This window comes from Staurois parvus, unplaced genomic scaffold, assembly GCF_062004578.1.
Source record: "Staurois parvus isolate SC_StPar_1 unplaced genomic scaffold, SC_StPar_1.0 ptg001432l, whole genome shotgun sequence".
Taxonomy (NCBI): domain Eukaryota; kingdom Metazoa; phylum Chordata; class Amphibia; order Anura; family Ranidae; genus Staurois; species Staurois parvus.
The window spans coordinates 1670309-1691322 of NW_028319228.1; the positions used below are offsets into that span (position 1 = coordinate 1670309).

General features: G+C 40.1%; 1 protein-coding gene across 3 annotated transcripts in view; it reads left to right on the plus strand.

Annotated features, from left to right (window-relative positions):
* NAA35 (N-alpha-acetyltransferase 35, NatC auxiliary subunit) overlaps positions 1–21014 on the plus strand; it is a 55217-nt gene that overhangs the window by 32067 nt on the left and 2136 nt on the right. For all 3 annotated transcript variants that reach the window (XM_089662116.1, XM_089662115.1, XM_089662114.1), the window contains exons 18-22: positions 49–185; positions 3411–3478; positions 9856–9996; positions 14190–14312; positions 15327–15407. In XM_089662116.1, the coding sequence (XP_089518242.1) occupies positions 49–185; positions 3411–3478; positions 9856–9996; positions 14190–14312; positions 15327–15407 (550 nt within the window). The remainder of the gene's footprint in view (positions 1–48; positions 186–3410; positions 3479–9855; positions 9997–14189; positions 14313–15326; positions 15408–21014) is intronic.

Here is a 21014-nt window from a genome sequence, read left to right on the forward strand (position 1 = left end):
TGCAAATACCCCATGTCAATTCACATGTTTGGTAAACTTCATATGCAGGTATCTGTCTGAATTTCTATATGCATGGCTGATGTCCACACTGAGTAGGGCAGATAGCTCACAAATGGCAGAAGAACGCATAATGGAGGAGCAGCAGAAAGGGCGGAGTAGCAAAAAGACGAAGAAGAAAAAGAAAGGTATTTTTTAAAAACTTACACATCTCAAGCACAGTGACTTTGCAGTTTTTCACATGTGATCATACCACCATCTTTCATCCACACGCTGATGTTTATATTTTGTTAAATGTGTAAACCTGTCTGTATCTTGAGCCCTGCAGCATATTTCTTTTCAACAGCACACATCTTAGACCTTGGCAGAAGCACAGGTTAACCACTTAAGCTCCGGAAGGTTTTACCCCCTTCATGACCAGGCCATTTTTTGCTATTCGACACTGCACTACTTTAACTGTGTGGTCATGGAACTGTCTGTTTTGTTCACACAAATAGTGCTTTCTTTTGGTGGTATTTAATCACCGCTGGGTTTTTATTTTTTATTATATAAATGAAAAGATACTGAAAATTTTGAACAAAAAAAAAAATATTTTACTTTCTGCTATAAAACGTATCCAATAAAATTTTTTTTTTTTTTAAGCAGAGGCCCTAGAGAATAAAATGGTGGGTGTTGCATATTTTTATGTTGCATTATATTTGTGCAGCGTTTTTTGCAGATTCAAATTTTTGGGAAAAAAGCGTTATTATTCAAAAACACCTTACCCATTTTTTGGTAAAATATATAAAAGATGATACTTTTATATAATCAAAAGATATGTGGCACGGGTGGACACTGATATGCGACACGGATGAGGAGGCTCTGAGAGGCAGCACTGATGATCCGTGCCCTGATTATTCGTGTAGATACCCCCTGTGTAGATTGCCGCTTACCAGCTCTCCTCTCCTCACGTGCTATCAGCATGAGAAGAGGATTGCCGATAACTGGCAAATCCTGTTTACAATGTGATCAACTGTGATTGGACACAGCTGATCACATGGTAAAGGGCCAGTGTAATTTGCTTTCACCTTGATCTGTGATCAGCTGTGTCAATGATCAGAGCAAGGCAAGGGGGGGGGTTTAGGCTTCTGGGATGATGTCCACCCAGAAATTGACAGCTGTGCTGTAGCCCTCATGCTATGCCTCCAAACTATGGTACTTAAAAATCTTCAAAGGCGACACTTTTAAGGCCTTTCCAGGTTAACAGTTTAGAGTTACTCATGAGGTCTGGTGCTAGAATTATTGTTCTCTTTCTGGCGTTTGTTGCGATACCTCACATATGTGGTGTGATTACCCTTTACATACACATGCAAGACCAATGTGCATGTTTGCCTTTGCATGTGATTTGAAACAAAGAACCCAGTAAAGCTGTCAGGGGGGGGACCCCCTTCTGCTTCCTGTAAAAGTAATCTAGCAGCTGCTGAAAAAAAACTATGCAGTCATGATCCCGGTATACCTAGTTCACCTTTTAGACCTTTTATAACCAGCTCTGTTCCAGATCAATTTTTTTTTTTTTTTTTCACATACATGTAAAATCTTAATTTTTGGCAATAAAATCACACAGATCGGCTTGGTTAGATGTGTCCCTTGACTGTATTGGCCAGGAAATGGTGCATCTGAAATTGGAAGTGACATTACTTCTGGTTTCATTGTTTACATGCGAGATCAAGGCATAGATTTGCCTCAGTCTCGCAGCGCTCTCCCTCCCCTAGCCGGTGGCTGTGTTCGCGGGCACCGCGCTGCCAGCTCTGTGAAAGTGATTGGCAACTATGGAGCTGCCGCATCTCTTTCAAGCCAGAAGCCGACTAATCAAAACCTGCACAAGCTGATGGCTGCTACTGCAGCCATGAGCTTGTGAATAAAGGTTCACTCTTTGGACATACTACATATGTCCAAAGAGTTGAACTGGTTAAATGACCTAAGGGACAGGAAGTGGTTACATTCCACTAAGAGTGGCATTTACACAAGACTTCGCAAAACCATAGAGAATTTGTGTTAAGGCTTTGAGAAACTGCACAAATATTTCACATAAACTTAATCTATTTATCCTTTACCTTTCTGTTTTCATTATATTCCTTATTTTCAGTGGAATCATCCTTGGGTCTCAGTGCATCTTTGTGCTTTCCTATGTTTCTCTATGCGATGCAGGCAGGTTGTTTTGGTTTTTTTTTTTTTTTTTTTATGTAACTTCACAGCACCTTGCTGCAGTACTCTTCTGAAGAGTCCTCAGCCCTGATGCAAACAGTGGACTGGCCCCTGGGGGGGAAGTTGTAAAAATTTCAAAATGCCTCTGTGGATGTATGTCTGGAGGAGTGGATATTCCTTGGCAGGGTTGCAGCACTGATTGCAAACTGCCCTAGGCAATGCCTGCCTGTGATTCTGAGCCTCCATGATTAAAATAAATGAAATCCAATAATGAAAAGGCTGTATGATGCTGGACATCCTCCAGCCAGGAAAAAAAGTGGGGTCTGTCTGATTTTCTGCGGCTCCTAATGCACAAAGTAAGTAGCTCACAAAGTGCAGTGAAATCAGAGTAGGCATTTTCAGTACAGGAGCAAGGTGCAAGATGAAAGGTAAGGCTTTGACCCAAAATTATAAAATTTTACCTTTAGTGACCAAAGATGGTATTGCATCCTGATTCACAATACATCTTTCTTGGTAATTTTGCACTTGTATGTTCAGCTTTTGCTACCATAAGATCTTACCAGTTAGAATATTTCTTAGTTTGAGTAAGTAAGCAGCTGTTTCATATATTGAACAAGTTGGGGCTAGTGTTTAGGCTTTAATGACATGTACAGAAATAATGAAAGAAGAGTTGTAAAAAAACTTTATAACATTCTGAGATTTGTGTCAGGACACGGGCAAATCCAAATATCTTAAAAGACAATTACACTATTATACTAAACTCTTCCAGTTCATCTTCCCAAACTAACCACACTAATATCCTCTACCCAAATTTCTTACCCCTGTACTCTTGTTTGTTCTTACTGGGCAAAAATCCTCTTTGGGGCAGTCCTGGAGAGCAGCTCCACTATCCAGGATGGCCCCATACAAGCCTACGAGGTCCTGCCCAAGGAGAAGAAAACATTGCACAGGACGTGGCTCTGATAAGTGGTCATAGATGAGGTAAGCAGGGGTAGGGGAATGCTAGTGTTTTTTTTTTTTTTTTTTTTAGGGATGGTGGGTTAGAGGAGTTTAATATAAAACTTCAATTGTTCTTCAACTGTACTTATCCTTGCTTTGAAGAAAAGTTACATAATTGGGGATTTTTTAAAATAACAGAATGCATTCTGAAATGTATCTTGTGAAACCGTTGTTCCCAAGATTCTGATTTACAAACGAGTTACTTTTATACTTTGATACTTGTTTTGCAGTTCGGCCTCTGAGCAGAGAAATAACCCTAAGCCAAGCCTATCAAAATATGTGTGCTGGGATGTACAAGGTAAATGTAGACTTTAATCTAACTTTTAAACAAAACTGTGAATGTTAGTATACATTTCTGTATTGAATTGCTATTTGCTGCATCTTGAGTGAAATGCCGATTGTTGGATTTTCAGAGATTTCCTAGAAACAATGTACATCACACATACTGTATGTAACAATATATTACTACTGGGAACATTTTAAATCTGTCTTGTACATTTTAAAAAGAGAACTTTAATATTAAACTGTAAAGTCAATAGAAAACCTCTAGTTGTGTTTTTTTTTTTTTTATCAGAATGATGGAGCAAGTTGGAACTTAAAAGCATATCTAAAAATAAAAAAAAACCTAAGATTTTCTTTATTTACGTTTACTAATCCTTAGATGTGGAAGCTGCATTATTTTTTATTTATTTTTTTTGTCACCATTTTTTCTTCTGTATCTTTTTTACCTTTTGATCCTGACAGTACCACGTTTCCTGTCTTAGGGTGACAATGCTTACTTCTGTATTGTGTCTATTAGGGAGAAGCACTGTCAGTCTAGGCTACTCGCTTAATTTGAACTATAATCACATCTTTCTGTGCTCATCATCATTATATAAGTGGTGGGGTAGTAATTTTGTAGTTAATATGGTTTAGAAAGCTGATGACTTTTTGCAGATTTCAGTTCAATGCATAGGAAGTTACAATAACACTGGAATCCTGCCAGGATGAGCAAGTATTTTTCTGTACTTGCTGAAGATATTAGCCTGAAAACCTAAAACTAATGCAGCTACCACATCTAAGTACCAGTAAGCTGCAATTGTATTATATTTTTATGCTTTTGATTTAGATATCCTGCTATTATCTTGAAATATAAATGACTTTTGTTTTGTAATGGCAAATTCAGCTGGGAAGCTAGATTTCCTCTCCACCCTGTTACAGTGCTGAATGGCTTGGAGGAGGAGGGGGGGGGGGGGTATTGACTGGTGCTTTTACATTATTTTCTTAAGCTCTTGCTGACAGAGCAATCTGCTATAGCTCGAAAACTTCATAGACCTGATGAGAATATTGGATGAATGATCATCCCTTTTTTTATTTTTAATGGTAGTCTCCTATCAAAAACTAATATGTTATTAGAGAAAATTCTCGTAAGACACACCCCCAGGTCTCACCAAATACCAATTTAAGCTGGCTACCCATGTACTACTTGCGGCAAAAAAACCATAGGGAAAGCTTGGAAACCGCAGCTTCTACCTTTTTACAGACTTTCGCCTCCTAGACTTTTTTTTCTTATGAAAAGCTCTCCCGCATTCTTTTGGATACCCACAAGAAATTTCTTAAAATATGGACTCGCTGGATCCAACATGCTCACCCTTGTCAACAGATAGATAGTTTTAATTTGCTATAATTACAGAGATTCCACGACCCCCTCCCTTTTTCTTTGTTTTTTCTTTATTTTTTATTTTGCTCTTCCGCAGGGACAAAGTGTGGTTCATTCTTCTGTATTTCTAGGTTTGATCATCTGATCTGTGAATTTCATACACTGACACCTCTCTCGCCAATGCCTAATTCCGGGCTATGGGTGTATGGATATTCTTTGGCTTTTCACACTGATCCATTGTTACAATATGATCAATGTACTTTTTGACATAGCCAACAAATACAAGGACTAAAAAGGTTAACCAAGGGCCTGAACAGCCGATATAGAAGGGATTAAATTCAAAATCACCCAGCATTAATATCGGCTACCATATGATTGCTGACTCATCCATGAAAAACATAAATAAATGTTAATGGGTGTGGTCACCGAGACTTATACTTGATACATATAAACATAGGGAAACGCGTTCCCTGAACAAAGATAGTTTCATGTGGGACCATGCAGCTTTATCAAAGGGATTTTATTAGAAAAAACTAAACAAATGTACATTGCACAAGTATACACACAAAAGCTGAGCACACTATAACTTCACTAAACTAAAAAGACAACGTCTCGTCACCTTAGCAGCTGCTCATACAACCTCCAACATACACACTTAGGGAAAGGGGGCGAGAAAGGCTAAAGGGGCAACTTGGGAACATTTGGGGCAAGAATTCATGTATGGAATGTAAGAGTTTGGATGATTGGCATTCAGTAGTGTCCCATATAGTAGACAGGAGTCAGGTAGAAGACCGGTTGTCCCATAACCATATACAATGAGTAACCATAGACTCTGGAGACTCCAATTACATCTGCAATTGAGGCTTGCCGGTCATAATCTGGATATGAATGTCCTATTAGTTTGCCAATTTAGGCCATATAATGTGCCACCATTAATACACAGCTTGTGGCCGTCCCATCACATGTCTGGGCACCCAGCACTTCCTGCCATGTATACAGTATACTGGACTGACTTCCACTATTGCTGATATGTACAGCTTATGAAAAACGGACCATGACGCCATCTAGTGGTATAGTTATGGAACTACGTGTGGCTTGCTGGAACTAAGCACAGTGAATACATAAGGGATGGGGAGAAATGGAACACTTGTGTATTTACACTGCTATTCATGAATCTGGCTACTTGGTAACTGTGTATTAACGGAGCGGATGGTGGCACATTATATGGCCTAAACTGGCCAACTAATGGGACATTCATATCCAGATTATGACCGGAAAGCCTCACTTGGAGATGTAATTGGAGTCTCCGGCGTCCTATGGTTACTGATTGTATATGGTTATGGGACAACCGGTCTTCTACCTGACTCCTATCTCCACTATATGGGACACTACTAAATGCCAATCATCCAACTCTTACATTCCATACATGGATTCCTGCCCCATATGTTCCCAAGTTGCACCTTTTTAGCCTTTCTCACCGCTTTCCCCTAAGTGTGTATGTTGGAGGTTGTATGAGCAGCTGCTCAGGTGACGAGACAACGTTGTCTTTTTAGTTTAGTGAAGTTATAGTGTGCTCAGCTTCTGTGTGTATACTTGTGCAATGTACATTTGTTTAGTTTTTTCTAATAAAATCCCTTTGATAAAGCTGCATGGTCCCACATGAAACTATCTTTGTTTGGGGGAACGCTTTTCCCTATGCAAATACCTTTTGAGATACCATCTACTTTTGTTACTTGTTATGGATTTGATATTTTATGACCGCTTTTGACCTACGTGTTTTTGATGTTCTAATCCTACTTTGCACATACCACAGTGTTTGCAATTGTATCTTGTAAAAAACAAACTTTTTCAATAAAATTTTTATGAAAGGAAAATTCTTGTAAGACAGAATACAGCTTCCCGCGATGATGCATTGTACTGTAGTGTATTCTTTAGTTTCTGAGCATGCGTGGTCTTGGTCACTTGATTTTTTTTTTTTTTTTTACAGTACTGATTAAACAAAAATCGTTTCTCTTGTTATCGTACGAGAAATTTTCGTGCTTGTGCCTTTGGATAATTGTGCAAGAACTGTCATGATTAGCTCTCAAAAGCTGTGTACTAATGATCAGAATAACAAACGATCATTCCAAAAGCAGTATTTTTCATCTGACTTTCTTATTGTGTGTACTAGCCATAAAGGACTGTAGTAGGCTGACCTAAGTATAGCTGTTCTCTGGTAAGACTCTCAATGGTGCCAGCATTTACAGCTACAGCAAAGTTGACAACACTGCAGTGATTTTACTATAGAAAAAGAGTGTTGTCTGATCAATAAAAGATTTTCTGGTCCATCTGTTCTACTGGCATAATCAACATGTATTGGCAAAATGTTCTAGGACAGCAATGGGCAAACTACGGCCCGCGGGCCGTATACGGCCCGGCGGACCTTTTAATCCGGCCCGCGGAGTGTGATACTGTCAGGATGGCTGTCAGGATGTGTGTAGGCGGGGCAGCGTGACGAACGTGAGGGGAGCTAGGCTCCTCTCACAGTCCGCCCTGAAGACCGGAACGGCGCGGGAACACGGCGAGAGGAACGCGCAGAGCAAAGGTAAGTAAATTGACACAGGGGGGGACTTGGCTTACTACTTGGGGGGGAATAGTACTGTGGGGGATGAAATACTATATGAGGGATGAATTAATATGGGGAATGAATTACTATAGGGGGGGTGAATTACTATAGGGGGGGTGAATTACTATAGGGGGGATGAATTACTATATGGGGGATGAATTACTATAGGGGGGATGAATTACTATGGGGGATTAATTACTATATCTACTCTTGGTTCGGCCCCCGGGTCCAATATATGAACCCATTGCGGCCCTCAAGTCAAAAAGTTTGCCCACCCCTGTTCTAGGAGGTACTTTGAGAAAAGATAGCCTTACAGGTATGGACAGCCTACATATGCAATTTTAAAGTCTGACCATAGTTCAACTTTAAAAAGACCCTCTGCCTTTGTCCATTCAATGCAAAGTGACAGTCTTTTTTTTATTTTTAAAGTTTACACCTTTACCCACTAATTCTCCCCTTTTGTCTGCCCTCCCACATTGCTCTGTTCATTCTGGGGTCAGCTCGGTATTATATTCTGTTGACCATATATAATACAGGGTTGATGACATTGTTGCCCTCGTCATGTGATACTATAAAGGCTTAGTGATTGGCATCTAGATCCATGTACTGCATCATGAGGAGTTTGTGTTTTTCTCATACTCAAAAGCACCAGGTATGGCATTAGGATTCTAAAGAAGCAAAGGGAAAGAGAGGTGAAGGTGAGTATACGTTGATTGGTGAGAGGGTTTAAAAGAGATTTTGCCCCTTTAAAGAACAACTCCAGGAAGCTTTATGCCTAAACTATCCCTTTATCAAAATGCCATAGCATTTTCAGACAAGCACCCCTTTGTGCTGGAACACCATAAAGACACAGCATAATTCCTGTATGGATACCATTACAGCTCTAGAGATCATTGTTGGTATATTTGTACAACTTACCCAAAAGTAATGAAACCTTCCTTCAAATCACTTTCAATAAACGTGGCCTGTGAATTTCCCCTTCAGCCTCTAGATGGTACCTTTGATCACACTGCTTCTTTGCACAGCACCAACAGTAACCATACCTGCCTTTCTTGCTCTCCTGAAGATTCTGTTGCCTACAGATAATTGCAGAAAACTTTGCTACAATAGAATTCCAAATATTGAAGGGGTGGTTATGCAATTGCATATTTTTTTGGGCTGCATCTAAAGATTTAAAAGGTAACTCCACTTTTATGGGAAAAATACAGCATATACAATTGCTACAAAAGCTGTATTGGAATTGAATGGTCATAAAAATGACCTTTCCATTTCAATCTGCAGAGCTGTAATTTTCTGTACAATTCAATGCAATATGCTAGTCTAGATGCCTTCTGTATACAGTTGGTGTACAGAAAGCCAGCAGAAAATGTAATTTCCTGCTTGTGAGATTGGCTTGCCAATTTTCTCAGAAGTCTGCACGAAGATACAAGTCCTACTTTAAGCATCCTCTGCAGCAAAAATTTACTTGTTGGTGAGATACTTCCAATGGGTTAATCACTTCTAAAGGAATGCAGATCCTGAAACTTTACTTATTAAAATAGGGTAAGTGCATCAGCTGATTATTAAAGAAAACCTCCCTGCCATTCAGAATAGGGTAAGTGCATCAGCTGATTAATAAAGAAAAAGTCACTCCCATTCAGATTCACTCAGTTTCTTAAGAGTAGAAACAGGTAGGAATCTGCAACAACATTTGTTAAAGCAGACCTCCACCCAAAAGGGAAGTTCTGCTTTAAGGCCTAATCCCCCGCTCCATATTTAGGATTGACACCTTTGGGGAGCGGGGGGGTAGAGGTACCTGGTTTAGACAGGTACCTGCTCCCACTTCCCTGTGAACGCCTAGGTGATCAGAAGTAAAAGTTCTCCTCCCCCCTGCAGTCTTCTGGGACACATGGCACTTGAAGCCACAAGCTGTCACAGCTGGGTGCCCACACTTGCGATGCCAGCGCTGGGGACATAGGATGACCAGTGAACCCAGCTGTGGTGAGGACACAGTTGGATCATAGGACAGGTGAGTGTTTAGCTGTTCGTTGGAGACTGGAGCTCCGCTTTAAAGTCTCTGCACTGTACATAAATCACCCAGAGGGGAATAGTTTTCCTCACCAAAAGTGGAGTTACAGTTTAAGCTTTCTGACTGAAACATATCTAATGTCATTCTAATTTTAAGTGTTTTAGTTCAGATGGCAGGCAATCAACATGATTAGTTTGCCACCCATTTCTACTAAATACAGACAAACGCTTTGGGGAGGGAGCAATGATGTCTGATTTGACATTGCTGCACCACTGTTCGGTAAATAGGAAAACCTTTACAAATTTATTACTGACAGCCATGATTAAAAAAATCTAAGAGGTTTACCTTTCAAAAAAAAATAAGGTTAACATCTGAGACAAAATGGGATTTCTTAATTGTCTGATATCTGTATTTGCTGTTTAGACAATGATTGCCTTTGACATGGATGGCAAAGTAAGAAAACCCAAATTTGAGCTGGACAGTGAACAAGTTCGGTATGAACACAGATTTGCACCATTCAACAGTGTTATCACTCCACCACCAGTGCATTATTTACAGTTTAAGGTAAGTTTTCTATTTTTACTTGAAAAGTGGGTGCTGCTTGTTGTTGTTTGAAACCCTGCAGTGTCAGGAAGTGTGTGCGCTGAAACCTAGTCCTGCTCTACTGTGCACATTATGCTGCTTTCCTGTCAGTAACACAGATGGATTCATCACATTGGCCAGAAGTAACTAAACTTAGTCAAGGCCCTGGATTAGAGGATAGCCTGGCTTGCGTATAAACGTTTTCTACTTTATGAGGCTGGAATAAAATTGGAAAAGTGGGTGAGATTTATTAAACGGGGTGGGGCTTTGTTTTATAATAACTATGGTACCGTATTATTCAGCTGGCAGTTTCCTAGGTTTTAGGTGAGCCTCATTACAGCAGTTGGAGGGTGCTATATACTGAGAAATAAATGGCATGAACTGCATGTTGTAGAGCACCTTTTAGAGAGCACATATTTGTCTGACTAGATCCAAGGTATTGAAGTCCGAGTTGCGAGCCCCACCTTCTTGTTACCTGAGAGTAAATGAAAACGAAGTTTTATTGGGGGAACATAAGGACTAACTGTAATTATATATAAAGATCTGCAGTTAGGTCCATATATATTTGGACACAGGCACAACTTTTTTTTTTTTTCAGGCATTTACCAAAACATATTCAAACTATAGTTCTATAATGGATATGGGCTGAAAGTGCACACTCTCGGGTTTAATTTGAGGTAATGTACATCCAAATTGGAGGAAGGGTTTAGGAATTACAGCTCTTGAAAGTAGCCATCCCTCCTTTTTCAAGGGACCAAAAGTAATTGGACAATTGAATCAAAAGCTGTTTTATGGCCATGTGTGGGCTACTCCTTCGTTATTTCTTCATCAGTTAAGCAGGTAAAAGGTCTGGAGTTGATTCTAAGTGTGGTATTTGCATTTGGAGTCTATTGCTGTGAACCTACATCATGCGTTCAAAAGAGCTGTCCATGCAAATGACACAGGCCATTGTAAGACTTCAAAAATGAAGCAAATCCATCAGAGAGATAGCCGCAACATTAGGAGTGGCCACATCAACAGTTTGGTACATTCTGAGGAAAGAAGAACGCACTGGTGAGCTGAGCAACAAAAAAAGGCAGGGACGTCCAGGGAAGACAACAATGGTGGATGATTGCAGAATCCTCTCTAAAGTAAAGAAAAACCCATTCACAACATCCAGACAAGTGAAGGAAACTCTTCAGGAGGTAGGCGTCTCATTGTCAAAGTCTACAATCAAGACTTCACGAAAGGAAATAGAGGGTTCACCACAAGGTGCAAACCATTCATAAGCCCACAGAATACAAAAGCCAGATTAGACTTTGCCAAAAAAATCTAAAAAAAAGCCAGACCAGTTCTGGAAAAGCATTCTTTGGACACATGAAACTAAGGTTAATCTGTACCAGAATGACAGGAAGAAAAAAGTGTGGAGAAGGCTTGGAACCGCTCATGATCCAAAGCACACAACGTCATCTGTAAAACATGGTGGAGGCAGTGTGATACATGGGCATGCCTGGCTTTCAGTGGCACTGGGTCATTGGTGTTTATTGATGAGACAGAAGCAGCCGGATGAATTATGCAGTGTTTAGAGATATACTGTCAGCCCAGATTCAGCCAAATGCAGCAAAGTTGATTGGACGGCACTTCACAGTACAGATGGACAATGATCCAAAACACACTGCAAAAGCAACCCAGGAGATTTTGAAGGAGAAGTGGAATATTCTGCAATGGCCGAGTCAATCACCTGATCTCATCCCAATTGAGCATGCATTTCACTTGCTGAAGGCAAAACTAAAGGCAGAAAGACCCACAAACAAAGAATAACTGAAGACAGCTGCAGTTAGAGCCTGGCAAAGCATCAGAAAGGAGCAAACCCAGTCTTTGGTAATGTCCATGGGTTCCAGACGTCAGTCATTGCTAGTAAAGAATTCTCAACAAAATATTAAAAATGAACATTTTATGATTATATTAATTTGTCCAATTACATTTGAGCCCCTGAAAATGGAGGGACTGTGTATAAAAATGGTTGCAGTTCCTAAAATATATACTTGATATTTATGTTCAAGCCCTTGAATTAAAGCAGAAAGTCTGCACTTCAAATTCATTTGGATTGTTTTGTTTTAATTTATTCTAGTGGCACACAGAGCTAAAAGTATGAAATTAAACATGGACCTAACTGTACAGCGTACAGACTACAAGGGCTGTATTTATTGTGATGTAGTGTATTATTATTAGTACATGTATTTGTACAGTGCCAACATTTTACACATTGCATATTGCACATTGACATCAAATCCTGCCCTGCTCTTACAATCTGCGGCAGCATGGCATCCTAGTGTGAAAGGAAACCTGAGTACCCAGAGGAAACCAGTGCAAGCACAGGGAGATTTTTCAGACTCTACACAGGTAGTTTCCTGGCTGGTATTAGAAACAAAGACCCCAAACCTGCAAGTGCTGGCCATTGTGTAGTCATGTGTACAACTTATAACATCCAAGTGAAAGATAAAACACCAACATGTCAGAAATTTAAAAAAAAAAAACAGAATCGCGGAGTTGGAAAAAGGATCACCCCTGTGTCAGTGTTTTGTTGAACCACCTTTTGCTTTAATTACAGCCTTTAGTCTGTTGGAATATGTCTCTACTAACTTTGCACATCTAAGTTTTGCAATATTTGCCCATTATTTGCAGAACTGCTCAAGTTCAGTTAAACATGATGGTGACTGTTTGTGGACTGCAGTCTTCAAGTCATTCCACAGATTTTCAATGGGGTTTAAGTCTGGGCCCGGACTAGACCATGCAAGGACATTCACCTTTTTCTCCTTCAACCACTCTGCGGTAGTTTTTGCTGTGTGGTTTGGGTCACTGTCATGTTGGAAGGTAAACCTTCTTTCCATTGACAACTTTCTGGCAGAGGCAGCAGATTTTCTTCAAGAATTTGATGGTATTTTGTCCCATCCACTATTCCTTCTATCCTGACAAGTGCTCCAGTCCCTGCTGCAGAGAAACACCCCATAATAGGATATTACCACCTCCATGCTTTACTGTAGGAATGGTGTTATTTGGATGGTGAGCTGTATTGGATTTCCACCAGGCATACCATTTAGTGTTGAGGCCAAATCATCCAATTATAGTCTCATCTGACAATAACACCTTTTTCAATGTGGCCTCTGAATCTTCAAGGAGCTTTTTGCCAAAGCTCAGTGGTGACTGCATGTGGTCTTTTCTTGAGTGGCTTTTTTCTTGCAACCCTCCCATACAAGCCACATTTGTGGAGCATTTGTGATATTGTTGTCACATGCACACAATGACCACTCTGTCATAAATTCCTGCAACTGCTTCAGAGTTGCTGTAGGCCTCTTGGTAGCCTCTCTGACCAGTTTCCTTCTGGCTCTTTCATCCAGTTTGGAGCAAAATCCTGATCCAGAGAGGGTCTGTGTTGCACCAAATACCTTCCACTTCTTAATAATAGTCTTCACTGTGCTTCTAGGCATTGCTAAAGCCTTTGACATTTTTGTATCCATCTCCTGTCTTGTGCCTGTCCACAACTTTATCCCTGAGATTTTTTGACAGTGCCTTGTCGCTCATAGTTTGTTTGCTTCAACTGCACTGTCAGGGACTGAAATGCTCCAGAAAAGCTATTTTCATGCTAAGCTATTCAAATGATCACAGCTGAAAGTCAAATGGCTTTGTGTGCCATTTGAGAAGGTGATTAGCTACACCTGTTTGAGTTTACAAGTCCTTTTTAGGAGGGGGAGGGGAGGAGGTCCTTTTTCCAACTCAGTGATTCTGTGTTTAAATTTTTTTTTTCTGACATGTTGGTGTTCGTTCTTTCACTTGGATGCTATAAATACAGCTGGATAAAACAAAAATTGTCTACATTCATTTCAGGCTGTAAAGCAACAAAGAGTGAATATTTTAAAGTGGGTGATTTTGTTTTTTTTATACCCACTGTATATGAATGCAGATCTGTCCCTGTATGTTAGGGGTTGCTGCACAGAATTCTCTGTGTATTCTTTTATGGAATAAAGTGCTGTTTGCACTGCCTCAGATTTCATCTGTCTTCACTTCACTGTGAGAGATTCTGCTAAATTATTCTTCTGGTTTCTTGACTTAACCCATAAATCATTGACTTATGAAACGTGTTACTTCTCTGGCATGTGGTCTGATCTGACTTGTTTTTCCTGTTTTTCACATCCAAGGAAATGTCAGATTTAAACAAGTACAGTCCCCCACCACAGGCTTCAGACTTGTACATGGCAGCAAGCAAACATTTTCAACAAGCAAGGATGATTTTAGAAAATATTCCAAATCAAGACCAAGAGGTGAACTTTTTATTTCTTTTATGATTTGCAACAATCTCTACTCTATGAACTTTTGTGATGATCTAGAAAACTGTCTGGGATTATCTGTAAAATACAATTTTTACTCTAGGGCAGGGGTCTCCAAACTTCAAACAAAGGGCCGGTATACTCTCCTTCAGACGGGCCGGATTAGGGCCAGTGAGGATAGAAAATGTCCTGGCCCCAGTATCAGTGAGAATAAACACGGCCTCAGGGTTGTTGGTCAGTAAGAGGAGGAGTAGTGCCCCATCATTGGTATTAGTGGGAAGAATAGTACACCAGCATTTGGTTTCAATGGCAGAGGTGCTGCTTCATTGTTGGTCTCTGTGGGTGGAATAGTGCCCTAAGGCCCAGATAAAGGGTAGCAAAGGGCCATATCTGGCCCTCAGGCCGCAGTTTGGAGACCCCTGCTCTAGGGTATTTGCCCCTTTTTTTTTTTTTTCTTTTTTTTTTTTTTTTACTTTTTACATGTAAAATATATTGTTTTTTTTGTTTTTTTCCCTACTGGAATCATTTCCCATCATTGAATAGTTACCACATTCTAAAGGCAGTCGAACATGGACTGAAATTCAGCTCGTTCAGCAGGGACTTGCCAAATTTTGATCCATGTATGGGCAGGCTGATTGTACCCAAGTCAAACCATTGAGGAGTACTTGGGTAGGTCATAGCAAGGACATTACCACACTTTAACCAGTATGAATCCTAGTCTTGCAGAAATTGGTTGGATTTGCTTAAGTGTGCCAGGATTTCACATCCCTCCCCTTTTGAGCAGAGGCTCTACATGCTTTAAAGTTAAAAAGACTGACCGTTTTACTTTAAGAATTATTTGCTACATCTCACTTTGCATTGCCACATTAGATGGTACACCCATTATACAAATGTAGCCCTCTAAACATAAAGGTGTTTTAGCTTTCTCCAGATCTATAGTAGCAGAAAAAAGTGTACACTTCCTTTCTTGAGAAACCTCGTTTAATTAACTGGATTGTGTTTCCTCAGGTCAACGAGATTTTGAAGGTTGCCAAAAACAATATAGTAGTGATGAAATTGCTTGCTGGTGGCCACAAAAAGGATTCAAAGGTAATCGTTAAGAATTAAGTAGTGATTTAATATACCCAGTTTGTATTATCCCTATGATGCTCCCTAAAACATCTGGCAGTTGGGGAAGGGTTAGAGCCTTGGTCAAGTTTTGATTATGTGTCCCTCATGTCTTGTCTTGGTGACATGATGACACATGTACAGTAAGTGGGGACAGAGATGGGAAAACAAAAGTTGTTTTTTTTTTTTTCTTTTCTTTTTTTTTTTAAGTGGAGAAGAGTAAACAAGTTAGATATTCTATTTTAATCATCTCTTTCCTGTTGTCATGAGGGCAGGAAGTGGGTGGTAATATTTCAACATGGACACAGACAACAATAGACGTTACAAAACTTCGTCACTCAGTCAAGCTTAGGAAAATGTTTGGGGCTTCAATTTGGTTAAAAGACAAATACTAAGCAAATAATATGAAAGTGTTATGGAAGTATGGTATTTTTCTAGCATTTGCTGGACATAGTAATGCTCAGCTGTCTAATCAGATTCTTTGCCAGTACACCAACATATGTTTGTTCAACACATTTTTGTAAAGTGTAACTAAAGCTGGCTAAACATTAGCAAACTTGTGAAGAAATGTTCTTACGGAAATTCTCATCAGTACATTCACTGAATCGATTATTGTCTTTCAAAAATACTTCAAAAGTTTGTATGCATTTAAAGGAGACGTAGGGACAAAGCTCATTTGACTTTTCTCCTGTAGGTCACAGGAGTGCAGAACCTGCATTTCATTCTGCACTCCTGTGACCCATATTCAGACAACAACGGGCTAAAACCCTCTGTCGGCTGACATCACTCAGTTGGTCCAGACTCTGGAGGAATCCAGACTTGAAGGTTGGATCCACCCAGATGCCTCAGTCTCTCAGCACACTGCTGCGATCCTAAGCCAGCTGCCCTCACCACCTGCACAGCTCGGCTCTCCAGTGAACGCTGGAGGGGCAGAGCAAAGGGCTAGTGACTGACAGCTCTCAGTCTTCAGTGAGCAAGGAGCTGGTGACTGAATGATCAGAGGTCTTTGATCTCTCAGTTCTCGGTCTTGGGAGAGGTGGGGTTCAGATACAGCACCTAACCAATGCCGCATCCACCTAGGAGAGTATGCAGGTTTATTTTTTTAAAAACGCGCACTTCTCTTTTAACCACTTGCTTGCTGAGCCAATTCTGACATTTCTCACATTCATGTAAAAATCTGCATTTTTTTTTTTTTTTTTTTGCTAGAAAATTACTTGGAACCCCCAAACATATTTATGTTTTTTAAGCACAGGTCATAGAGAATAAAATGGTGGTGGTTGTTGCAATTTTATGTCACATGGTATTTGCACAGTGGTTTTTAAAAATGCAAATTTTGGGAGGAAAAATGACACTTTAATGAAAGTGAACACAAACACCATATAATACCCAATGTTTTGATAGAATATAAAAGTTATGCAGAGCAAGTAGTTATCAAACACCTCATTTTAAATTTGTGCCTGGACTGGCGACAAACTATGGTACATTATATTATCCATATGAGATGTTTTTAAAGTCTATACAGGTTACCAGTTTAGAGTTACACAGGAGGTCTGGCCTCAGAGTTATAATGGGATAAAGCGCCACAAAAATTTGTTAATCACACAAACTAAAGTGCAGCTCTAAGTCCAATACCCCCCTGGGTATGCAAGTCTTTGGAATACGAAGTGGTGCGCTTTTGCTGGTATAACAATTTTCCTATTTTCCCATCAAGATCTCCTTTCCCAAAGTGTGTCGTATGCCATATAATCTCTCGCTCTCCTGTGATCTTCCAATGTGCTGATCCAAATCTCCAAAGGAAAAAAACTAATATAGTGTAGTATTTCTTATACTCAAAAATTACATATGCAGCTATGTGCAATATAGTGTACAATACATAAAAAATGTGCACCACTCTTCCCCTAAATACTCTTACCCTCTAAGGGCAAAAATTTTCACCCTTGAAAGGGTAAGAGTATTTAGGGGAAGAGTGGTGCACATTTTTTATGTATTGTACACTATATTGCACATAGCTGCATATGTAATTTTTGAGTATAAGAAATACTACACTATATTAGTTTTTTTCCTTTGGAGATTTGGATCAGCACATTGGAAGATCACAGGAGACAGAGATTATAGGGGATACGACACATTTTGGGAAAGGAGATCTGGCTTCAGAGTTACTGCTCTTGCTGTGACATTCATGGTGATACTATGTGTGGTGAGATTGCTCTTTTACATGTGTGGGACTGGCATGTGCGTGAGCACAGAGGGAACTTTAAATTTTTAAAACATTTTATTTAAATTTATTTTTTTAACACTGTACCTCATTTTTTTAATCCACTTTATTGCTATCACATATGATGAGCAACATCCCTTGTGATAGAATACTATCTCTTTATGGAGAGATCTGGAGTCTCATAGACCCCCGATCTCTTCTCTGGCCTCAAAACCAACAGATCAAATTGGGATTGCCTGGGAAAGACGGTAAGGGCCTCTATCGCTACCTGTAGAAGTAGTTGAGTGGCTCTACAGCTGCTTGGATCGCTTCTACAATAAAGGGAATCGCCTCCTGAAAATGTTGATGCGGGGATGATGCCTGTATCTGCATATGACATCCACTTAAGTGGTTAACTTTCAATTTTGGAATGAATGTCATTTCCCATATGAAAACCCTCCCACCCCCACATCTGCTTTGTCCACCGGACATAGCGGAATGAGAATCCCAGTAAGTGGGACCTGGTGGTCATGTGATTGAACTACTCTGATGAAAGTATTTAAAAATGTTTAAAAAAAAATTGAGACAATTTTTTAGTGTGTGTGTGTCTGTCTGTCTGTGTCCCCCCTACTGCCCCTATGTGGTCCAGAGAGAGATTGAACACGGCACTTAGTGAAAGCACTACATATTACATGCACACGTTAGACTAGCCCATTTAACATTGTAATCGCCCTGTCCGTGTCATTAGTACAGTGTCAGTATATAGAATTTTTCACTGATCGCTAGCGACATCAGATAGCGTCAGGTTCACTTAGCACCCCTTCCAGCCAGGGTCAGCTAGCGTTAGGTTACCCGCACACTATCGCATTCATGCTATAGGTCACTAATCACCGCCATTACTAGTATAGGGTTTGTACAGATCAATGTATTGATCACAAACAGAACTATACTAGTGCCTCCTTTGTATAGTGTCCCCAAAAAACGCTACCAGCACTAGTGTTTAGCCCCTCTGCTGTTTTTCACGGAAGATTTGTGTCAGTTGATTGTGGGCCAAAGCAATTTATACACACAACAATACTGCCTAACAAAATTCAGCTCTTGCCAGACAATTCGCATGGAAACCTATCGCAGTTTCCGAATGGAAAACTTTTTTGGGCCTAACCCTCAACATGGACATGACAAATATGACCGCAATTCCATCTTCTTTGTACACAGATCCGATTCATCATATGCCCATGTTCTCTGATGTTACATACAGTTGTGTACAAAATAATAGCAGTCAGACATCACTAACCTGATCAGTCACTGTTTTTGGTAGAAATGATATTTCTACATGGCAAATAATTACTAACAGGTGTAGTAGAGTAATAGAAATCCAACAGACCCAACAGTCATGACATGCATGCTGCTGATTCTGTGTAATTGAATCACTAATTGAAAGGGCGATGTTCAAAATAATAGCAGTGTGGAGTTCTATTAGTGAGGTCATTCATTCTTTGAAAAACAGGTGGCAATTATTGCCCTTATTTAAGGAAGGAAGGCAGCAAATGTTGTACATGCTGGTTACAGTGCATTTCTCTCTGAAATTCTGAAAATGGGTCGTTCTAGACATTGTTCAGAAGAACCGCGTACCTTGATTAAAAAGTTGATTGGAGAGGGGAAAACATATAAAGAAGTGCAGAAAATGATAGGCTGCTCAGCTAAAATGATCGCAAATGCTTTAAAATGGCAACCAAAACCTGAAAGACGTGGAAGAAAGCGAAAAACTACCATTCAAATGGATAGAAGAAAAGCCAAAATGGCAAGGACTCAGCCAACAATCAGCTCCAGGAAGATCAAAGAAGGTCTAAAGTTACCTGTGAGTACTGTTACAATTAGAAGATGCCTATGTGAAGCCAAGCTATCTGCAAGAAGTCCCCGCAAAGTCCCACTGTTGAAAAAAAGACATGTGCTGAAGAGGTTACAATTTGCTAAAGAGCACATTGACTGGCCTAAAGAGAAATGGCGCAACATTTTGAGGACGGATGAAAGTAAGATTGTTCTTTTTGGGTCTAGTGGCCGGAGACAGTTTGTCAGACGACCCCCAAACACTGAATTCAAGCCACAGTACACTGTGAAGACCGTGAAGCATGGTTGCGCAAGCATCATGATATGGGGATGTTTCTCATACTATGGTGTTGGGCCTATTTATCGCATACCAGGGATCATGGATTAGTTTGAATACATCAGAATACTTGAAGAGGTCATGCTGCCTTATGCTGAAGAGGAAATGCCCTTGAAATGGGTGTTCCAACAAGACAACGACCCCAAACACACCAGTAAACGTGCAACATCTTGGTTCCAGACCAACAAGATTGACATTATGGAGTGGCCAGCCCAATCCCCGGAAATCCAATAGAAAACTTGTCGGGTGACCTCAAAAATGCAGTTTCTGAGGCAAAACCAAGAAATAGAGAAGAACTGTGGAATGTAGTCCAATCATCCTGGGCTGGAATACCTGTTCACAGGTGCCAGAAGTTGGTTGACTCCATGCAACACAGATGTACAGCAGTTCTCAGAAACAGTGCTTATACAACTAAATATTCATTAAGTGATTCAAAGGAAAGCAAAATCTTCAAACATTTTTCAGTTTATATAGTGAATGTTTGAGTTTGTAAAGAAGAATACAAACACTGCTATTTTTTGAACAGTCTAATATTCACTTTTCTTCAATTTTTTTAGAGGAACAACACAAATTTGATCTATTTTTCTTCATGTTTTGATTTGGAATAGAATGTCTAGTGTTCCCAATGCATTTGTGTGTATGGAAATAAAAGCTATTAGAAGGATTTTGAGCTTTATTCACTTTTTTCAACACACTGCTATTATTTTGAACACAACTGTATGTGCCCTATATGGATCAGCAACGTAATGGTACTACTTTGAGTAGTTATACCAGGATGATGCCTGCAGCTACACCCCTCCCCCACCCCTTTCAAGGTTTTCTTGGGCTCTCTCGTCTCACAGGGGAACCCAAAAATGCAGCCGGCAGTTCCGCTGCCTGACAGTAGAGCTGATAGGAGACTGGAATGCCTCCAATTATGCTCGTAGCCTCCAGTCTCTTAGACCACAGAGATTTCAGAATTTCCGTTTCACCAGATATAAACAGCTCCATTTTAAAATTGAGAAAGCATCTGATCACAGCGGTCTTGGTGTGATCAGATGCTTTGAGGGTAGAGGAGAGATCTAGAGTCTTAATAGACCCCAGATTTCTCAGAAAAGAGTACCTGTCACCAGGGGCGGACTGACCATTTGGAAACTCGGGCACTGCCCGAGGTCAGTAGGGGGCCCCATGAGATGCCCCTGGTACCTTTTTTTTCATAGGCATTTTTGAGTGTGGGCAAGGACACAGGGGC